Raw genomic sequence first — 9,283 nt, 5'->3', positions numbered from 1 at the left:
CCCTTTACCCTCCCTTAGCCCTCTTTCATTGATAGTACTCACCACAATGGTGATGGCATTTTTATTTGTACTTGCTTCTTAAATTTCACTTTCCCCCGTAAGACTGTAAGCTCCATGGGTACAGGGATATGTTTCTTGTATTCACTCCTGGTATGCTCAGTACCAAATACAGCGTCTGACACAAAGTAAGGCCACTACTAGAAATAATCTGTGGAATCAATGAATGAATTCTATCTTGGCTACTAGGGACATTCCATGGAATGAACTGATGAATTCTATCTTTAGTACTTAGCTTTCAGCAAAGATTCAATACTTATTAAATGAATGCCAAACTGCTATAGCCATAAAATTAAATCACAAGTGACAGGACAGCTCACACTATGTAGTCGAACAACATGAGGGGCAGCGACAGTGCATACAATCTTCACATCACCCTAGATCAGTGGTCGGCACTGTGGCTCGCGAGCCACATGCGGCTCTTTGGCCCCTTGAGTTTTTAGCAAAGGCCAGCTTAGGAGAACCCTAATTAAGTTAATAACAATGTACCCATCTATATAGTTTAAGTTTAAAACTTGACTCTCAAAAGAAATTTCAATCATTGTACTGTTGATATTTGGCTCTGTTGACTAATTAGGTTGCAGACCACTGCCCTAGATGACCCAATTCTCCAGTCATGGAGAGACAGACAAGCCTCCCACAGAAAGGATGGCTTGAAGAAGCACATCAGCTTAAGTAGCTGTTAAGTCATTTACCTGCTATTTCACTAGTAGTTTGCTGACATGAATAAAGTCCCTAAAAGCCTATGGACCATCTGAATTTATGTATATTTTGGGGACATGCCAGCTTTGCCAGTATTTGTACACCCCCCCTTCCCCATGTACTTAGTCATTTACAAACTTTTTTATTTCTCACTTCCACCTCCATATTCAATCTTGTTTTAAAATCTTTACACTTTATTGTATCCACCATGTGAAACACTCTCCCCTCTCCCTACAGCATGTATCTCAAATTGCTTTTCATCAATAAAGTTGTTTTTATCATCCTCTAATTCTTTAATAAACCTATTCCCAGCCTCCTCCATTGATTTGTCAATTCCTTAAGAGCAGTACATAGGGTCTTGCTCCTGCCAAGCCCTTAGCTGCATGACTCACGCCTGAGACAGACTTGGGTTCATATAAGAGCATGTGATAGAGCTCATAGCACAGTATAATGAAACAAAAATCTTCCGATCAACAAATACTGCTTTGGTTGATAGTTTATTAAATACACTGCAATTGTACCTTATTCTGTAGTTTTTTAAATCATTCACACATGAACTTAGTAAAAATGTCCCTTATAGAAAACCACCTGAAAAAAATAAAAGCACACACATTTTACACACATATTGATAAACTGCTGAAAATATTAGGACTTATTTTAATAATAAAGGTGAAACATGAGGTGGCTTGAATTTATTAATTCTAACACCAGACCATGACTTTCAGATGTGTTAATGCTGAATGTGGATGCGAGCATGTCCATTAACAAAACTGTTTAACAATGTTTGGGAAACAGATCAAAGTCAAGGATTTTTCTTTTACAGATACTTTTCTAAATCTATTCTCTATCCTCCCCCATTCAGAGAATTACCTGTGCAAACTGATGTGGCAAAAAAATTAATTCCTTTAAAAAAACAAATCAGAGCCTATTTACACAACATGCAAAGAGAATTTTAGTAGGCATTATTGCAGGACTAGTTACAAGGGAATACAGCTAGGTGACAGAATATATCTTTACCCCTGCAAACATGAGTCTTTCTCCTTCCCTTCTGGAAGAAGTACATTTTCAGGGCATGGACTATAAAATGGCATATTCAATGCAAACACAGAAACAAAGAAGTTTGCAAATTCTTTATATTTCCAGCTGTTGAAACAGTATTTTTTGAGAGCTGAGGTTACTCTAGCGGCGAAACCAGAGCCAGCTATTAAGCAGCCAGAATGCTACCGTAATTGAATACATGACCATTTCTCTTTTAGCCCGTTCTTTGTTCTCCTCTTCTAGAAGTTGTAGACGTCGATTTAATTTGATTATCTAAGTGAAAAACAAAATAGAAGCTTTAATGTAAGGAGTGATCAAATTCTTATAAAGTAGTATAATTTGTCAAAATAATTATTATAAACAAGTTTCATTTGGAGCAATGTAAAAATAAACTATATAGAAAAGTTACCTATTAACAGCTAAGATTCACTTAAATACTCTTCTCCCTTTCCCTTTTCCAAATTTTTGAGTTAGAAAGGGTCTATTTCCACCCCCCCCCCCTTTTTTTTAATCCCCAAGCAAGGATGTTTATTGATTTTAGAGAGAGGAAGAGAGAGAGAGTGAGAATGGGAGAGAGAGAGGGAAGGAGGTGGAGAAAGAAAAACACTGATGGGAAAAATATCAATTGGTTGTCTTCCAAATGTGACCCCGTGGGGATGGAACCTGCAACCCATGTAAGGTGGGCATGGCCATTCCAATAATCTGATTTATCAGTGCTAAGCAACCACTTTTTTGTTAGGGTCAATTCAGTAAACAATAGAAGTATTTAAAAATTACCTTTCCCACTACTCAAAATGAGCAATTTATTTGGTTCCATGGGATTTGGTTCTATGTTCTTACACTACCAATCTTATTTTATTGCCAATAGAAAAGTGGCATTGTGTTGAATCATTAAGATATTTCTATTTGAGCATTTCTGACTAGCTTTAAAACAATTAAAAAAAAATGATTTTAGAGAAGGGAGAGGGAGAGAGATAGAAATATTAATGATGAGAGAGAATCATTGATTGGCTGTCTTCTCATGCCCCCTACTGGGGGATTGAGTCCGCAACCAGGGCAATGTGGTCCTGACCAGAATCAAAACTGGAATCCTTTTGTCTTCAGGTCAACACTCTTAAACCACTGAGCCAAACCGGTTAGGGCTCAAGGCAGATTTTTAATACCCCTCACCCCTAAAGTATCCTGAAGCTAGTGACCCCTGAGCTGCTCATCACTACACTAAATGGGCTCCAGACTGTTGGGTTCCCAAATGAGAAATGGAGCAAAGGGAGCTGTAGAAGTAGCTGCTTCCCTTATTACCAAGTCATAAATACAAATATAAATTCTGTAGAATCTTCTGGTGACTCCATTTATGTTAATTATCTTAGAAACCTAGTTTCCCAACTGGCTTTCTACTCCTTTTAAAGTCTCAAAGCATATGTGCAAATTATTTATCTTATATAAAAGCCTAATATGCAAATTGACAAACGGCAAGCAGGAGGGGGGGCTAGCAAGTGGGCAGCATCAGGCCAACCAAGGCAGGTGCCAGTGGGCAGAGGGAGGGGATTTTGATTGGGGGTGGAAAATGACGGTGGTGGGGCAGAGCCAGGCCTCACTGGCAGGTGTTGTTTCCCTATCAGCCTGCTGGTTGCCTCCTGCAGAGGACAGTTGTACTATCAGCTGGACATTCCCTGAAGGCTCCTGGATTGGGAGAGGGTATAGCCAGGCTGAGGGACCCTCCCCAGTGTATTAATTTTCATGCACTGGGCCTCTAGTCTATACTGAAAGTGTAATATGCTCATTAGAATGGACGTCTTTCTGAACATGAAGCTGGGGCTGAGAGGGAAGCCCAGGTTCCGGGCTCGTGCTGGTGGCCAGAAGGAAGCATGGGTCCTGGGTACCAGAGGGAAGCCAGTGCCAGCAGCCAGGGGAAGCAAGGCCTACTCTTGCACGAATTCGTGCATTGGGCCTCTAGTTTATAATAAAAGGCTAATTGCAAATAGACCAAATGGCAATAAGACTGGTTGGTATGATGTGCACTGACCATCAAGGGGCAGATGTTCAACACAGGAGCTTCCCCCTACTGGTCAGTGGGCTCCCACAGGGGGAACGCTGCTCAGCCACAAGCCGGGTTCACCGCTGGCAAGCGCAGCAGCAGTGGCGGGAGCCTCTCCCGCCTCCATGGCAATGCTAAGGACCCCTCGGGATGGACACCCCACGAGGGGTCCCGGACTGCGAGAGGGCGCAGACTGGGCTGAGGGGCACCTCCCACCCAGTGCACGAGTGTTGTGCACTGGCCTTTAGTTTATAACTACTGCATCTTTGTCTGTCCTATACTCTAAGTTAAGGCTTAAATGAACACTGTGAAAACATACTAAAATTACACTTTCAGAAAACAAGGTTGTTGGTATAATTGTGAAATCAATGATAAAGGTTGAAGAAACCACTTTCAATCACTTTCTTCAATAAGCGAAGTATAAATAAATATATGAAATATGTAAAAACTTATAGCTTCCATTTACATTTCAACAATATGAGACTCAAAATGAAAAAGTATTTGCTTCATGTTAACTTTGTATTATATTAAATCTTTAAAATGATATTCTGATTTATTCTTATGCTAAAATATTTTCCTGATCTTTACTTAGACTGTTCCACATTTCCAAAAGCCAACAAGCCTTTAGGGCTTTCCTGGTTTGCTAAAATGTCAAAATTCTTTGTTATTCATCAGAACTACATCAATCCATTCAGGCAATACTGTTTTATGCTGATCAAAACATGTAAATGATGGTTTAATACATCTTTAATCAAAACGGGACATTCAATTATGGTGTAATAAGTAGTTTGGCTGATAAAATATTTATATTCATTACTTCCACAGGAGAGAAAGTGATGAAATGTTTGGAACTGTTACTTTAAACATTATATGAATATAACTTAGGATTATATCTTATTTGATATATTAAATACCTGTCGTCTTAATGAAACTGCATCTACAACATTCATGTCATCTGCAGTTCCTTCAACTGTTGGATCTATATTTGCAATGCCATACCTAGCAGATAAGAAATAAAAATACAATTAAATATTAGAATAGAATTACGAGTACCTGACAAGTCATGTAATGCAACGTATAGTGTTCAAAGAATTGTTCAAAAGTTTGGAATTACAATATAAATTCCTAAAGTATTTTACAATCTGAGTTGTTACTAATAAAGGAAAGAAAACAACTTAAGATTACAATTACCTTAAATATTGGCAAATGTCTTAAAACTTTGAGAATAAGAAGAATCCTGACTAAAGATACAAAAAAGGAGACACTTTTCGACTCAGAGGGATGGGCATTGTTAAAATAGGACCCGTGGGTGAAAAGACTTGAGGGCTGCCACTCTAGAATATAACAATATACGATACTTAGACAAACTTATGTCCATGTGTGGCTGCAAAGAGCTCCTACTGAGACTCACTGGCAGGGACACTAACTCTAGCTAGCAAAATAAGACTGATCATTTTATTTCTCTTCCTCCTCTCATTTCCTCTTTTCTTGTCATTTCTACTCTTCTTATTTTCCAATTACTCTCTACTGTAAAATCGCCTGAATACATCTTGTCACTACATTGAGATCCAGAACTAGCTGAATAATCAATAATTAAGAGGCTGTGTAGAAAACAATAATACTGGAAAGCCAATTAGACAAACTCCAGAAAAAGCACACAAAAAGTACTTCTTGTTCAAATGCAGTTACTTCTAAAAGGACACTGATTTTTAAATGAATGACAATAAACTTCTGAGAAACAAATACACAAATACTCTTCCTCTTTGCCTGGATTTCCACTTTTTAAATATGTTTTTAATGAACAGTTTTATTGAGATATAATTTACACACCTCACATGTTTATATCCTATTTTAATCCTGTATGGCTATTTCAGTAAAATGGCATATTAATTATTCTGAATGAGAATATAAATAAACTGAATTTAAAAGTTACTCCTATGCAATCTACAAAATTGGCACATAGATATTTTCTAATATACTAAGTAGGTCTCCATTATAAAAAGCACCTTACCACACAAAGAGGTATAAAGAGAAATACCGTTCTATGCAGACATGTTAAAAACAAGTCTATTTAGAAAATTCTTTTGTTTCAAATACAATTTAAAACCACCCAAAAACACCAGACAGGATGCACTTTCAATACCATGGTAGTACTAACTCTAAATAATATAGAACAATCTCTAGATGTGCCTTTGATGACTAAACTAACTTGCTTTTTCATTAATTGCCCCTTTTCTCATGGGGACAGAATGAATGTTCTGGAATACTGAGAGTAACTGCAGCAGTTAGAGAAGTAAGCTGTAAAGCTAGTAGATGCTAAAAACATATGCATTAATTATTCCTTTGAACATTATGACAGAATTAAATGATTAGTAGAAAAAATAAGGGCTGGAGACACCTCTTCTCTACCCTTTATCTAAAAAACAAAACAAACAACAACAACAAAAAAAACCAAATACCACAACTGTCCTATTTCTGTGAGGTCATGCATGAGATGAATATTTGGGGAAAAATTCAAACAATAGAAGCAATTACTTCAAAGGTCAGGGGATCTGAACTGAACACAGAACGAAGTACAACTGAAAAGGATTACTTACAATTAAAATTCTGAATTAACTAAGGGTTTCAATATCTGTAAAAAACACACCTTCATTTGCAAAAAAAATTTAAGGATAGGGAAAAAAAATTATATAATTTAACTTAAAACCAAAAGAAGTGTAAGTCAGATCACTGGTTGAAAATAGAGAGACAAACTTAGGAGTGAATTGGAAAACTTACAACGGATGTGGTTAGTGCTGTCAGAAGAAACAGGTCGGCAGAGTGGGAAGATCCCTAAGGCACTTCCGAATCTTCTAATCTGAACTACCTACAGTGAGAAACTGCCGGTTCCCTCTTCTCTTGCCTAAAAATGAATGTGGCAGTTTCCTTTCATCACAGAAATAATGCTGCCAGTTTTAAGTCTAATGCTACAGATAATGTATTTGTGCTTAAACAAAATAAAGTCTGAAAATAATTACAGTAATGGTATCTGTGAACACTAACCCAAATTCCTCCTTCCCTAGAATGTGGGAATTGGGGATTTTGGCACATAAGAACCTTAAGTATTTATGTGTGCTATTCTATCTGTCTTGTGCTTAACACAAGAAATTGTTACTCATAGTAAGCATGTGTGAAAGGGGCAAAAATAAGAGAAAAGCTGAAATCAACAGATGATAAAAAATTCTTAAATTCCCTTTATGTTTAATTTACTCAAACTGTCAATGCTGATTTTACCCAATTTAAGATGATGCCTTATCGACAGCTTTCTCTATGCATGGAAGATGATATTATAGACAATTAAATAAAAAGAAAACGCTGGACAGAAGCTCGGGCTAACAATGGAAAGGATGCATATAAGACAAGATTCAAGGCGACATTTTCCATTTTAGCATGATCTCCTGTAAGTTAATGAAACTGGATTTAAATTAAAACATGGGGATACACAATACTGTAGTACAATTAAGTGTTTTCCTTACTCTGGTGGCCAAATGTCACGAGTGACTACTCACTGTTCTCAGAGAAAAGCAGGATGCACTCATTCAGAAAACTGCAGAGGCTCAAGCTACAATATAAAGGCATGGCTACTACATGCATTATTGCCTGCAAAATACAAATTCAGCCAGCTATTCACCCTGGTAGTTACAAAGTCTCAAAATTTACCTGACGTTGTCATGATGAGGATTAGAAGTGGCGGCAGCAGACCCACCACGCAACACGGGTCTAAGGCAGTTTTGGAGAAGGCACAAGATAGAATCAGGAAACAGAGAAGTAATAAAATAAAAGCAAAAACAAGACAAATAAATGTCAAATAGGATTATATTGTATGTTTCAATACAATATAATATATTTCAAATACTTTAAACATCTTTGTCTCCCAAGTCCTCCATTTTAAGATTTTCATAAATTTAGTATTTTCAATGGGTTAAAAATTAAGGAAATCTATAGTTAACAAAATAGCACCAACATATAAAATAATTTTGGGTGCTTGTATTTTAATTATGAAATTCAAGACAGAGGACAACTCTGTTTAAAAAGTATAATTGCTCTCTTGAAGTTGGAAAACAGTCACATCAATTTTAGAAGCATGTCAAGAACCGGTTAGAAGCACCTGCATGATCATGGTTGCTCATCGATAGCAACAGCCCATCTCAAAAACTAAAAATTTCACATTACTCACAAATCCCACAACTACTTCCTTCCCGCCTTTTTAATTTTGATTAGTGTCTGATAACTTCACGTAGCTGTGTCTCATTCAAACCCTGAGCTCTCCAGAGCAAAGCTGCAAGCCTCAGTTCTGAAGCTGAGACCATAGCCGTGCTGTGAGGGACATACTACAGCATATTCTAGAAGCCACAATACTGAGTCCGATCTCGAGACAACCAAGAGCGACATACAGGGCTGTTGGAAATGAAAACTAAGGTGCATTGGAAAACTTTGTGGGGACTGTCACTTAGCTCAGTACATACTTGGTTTCCAGAGGACAATTAGTTCCTTACCTAGGTAAGCAGAAACCTTTCCAAGAAATCTTAATTTTTAAAATCAGAAAACAAAAGTTCCACAAGATCACTGGTCAATTCCCCAAAAAGTAATCAGCAATATTTACTAAATACAGAGAGAAGGTTGGGGATAGGATCCATATAAGGATTTTAGGAATCCTTACATTCTGTTTTGAATGTCTCATTCTCTAAGTACTGATCAGGTTTAGCCTGAATTTAAATACCAAGGAAATTCTTAATTATAGTAAACACTTAATAGAAATTGCACTAGTTTTTGTTTGTTTTGGTAAGCTGACATATTTGTAGAATTTTGGCTACAATACAATTATTATTTTGTCAATTCAATATATTAAAGAAAGTTTTAATGGTTAGCTTATATGCTTCCTAAAGGCACTACTGTTGCTTTAATAAATTTCTGGAGCCTAGAGGATAAGGGAGTCAGAGAAGGTCTTCTGGAGAAGACCTGCTAGAATTCTAATTTGTTCACTAAAGAACAGTGAGAAATCACATATGGCTTGAGACAGGTTTTAAACCCATTGAATCCTACTAATATATTTACTCTGTGGCATTAGGAAAATTGTTATCAGTTAACTACAATCTTACATTATGCTAACATGAGAATGTTTAAATAAAGCCAATGCTATGTGCTACCTAAAGTTTTGAAAGAAATTCACGCTAACATATTCGAATGGATCTGTCATATTCAGTATGTTCCACCACAGAGATTTCCCTCTTATAATGCAGAGCCAGAAGATAGCTAGTTACCTTTCACAACGTATTTCATTTTGTCTTCTTACACTGGCAATTGACACATATAAGAGTAAATTAGACAGGCATTTGGCATATTTCCACTTTCTTTCATAAGTATAACTTAATTACATTACAAATCTTTTTTGATAATGTGTTCAACAATATG

The 9,283-nt window shown here is 36.8% G+C and overlaps 1 protein-coding gene across 21 annotated transcripts in view; it reads right to left on the bottom strand.

The window, feature by feature from the left end:
- Window positions 1-1,875: 1,875 nt before the first annotated feature.
- The window catches only part of MFF (mitochondrial fission factor), a 28,503-nt gene continuing 21,095 nt past the window's right edge, over window positions 1,876-9,283 (bottom strand). For 9 of the 21 annotated variants that reach the window (XM_036422449.2, XM_045575355.1, XM_036422448.2 and 6 more), the window contains 4 exons: window positions 9,133-9,165; window positions 7,532-7,591; window positions 4,747-4,831; window positions 1,876-2,070 (listed from right to left, as the gene is read on the bottom strand). In XM_036422449.2, coding sequence (XP_036278342.1) covers window positions 1,939-2,070; window positions 4,747-4,831; window positions 7,532-7,591; window positions 9,133-9,165 — 310 coding nt within the window. In that variant the 3' untranslated portion in view covers window positions 1,876-1,938. Of the gene's footprint in view, window positions 2,071-4,746; window positions 4,832-6,429; window positions 6,465-7,531; window positions 7,592-9,132; window positions 9,166-9,283 lie in introns of all 21 variants that reach the window. The other 12 variants (XM_036422447.2, XM_036422456.2, XM_045575359.1 and 9 more) reach the window with 3 other exon arrangements.

The sequence above is a fragment of the Pipistrellus kuhlii genome, unplaced genomic scaffold, assembly GCF_014108245.1.
Source record: "Pipistrellus kuhlii isolate mPipKuh1 unplaced genomic scaffold, mPipKuh1.p scaffold_m20_p_7, whole genome shotgun sequence".
Taxonomy (NCBI): Eukaryota; Metazoa; Chordata; class Mammalia; order Chiroptera; family Vespertilionidae; genus Pipistrellus; species Pipistrellus kuhlii.
Note: the sequence above shows the minus strand (reverse complement) of the source record. Positions and strands in the feature narration are given on the sequence as shown.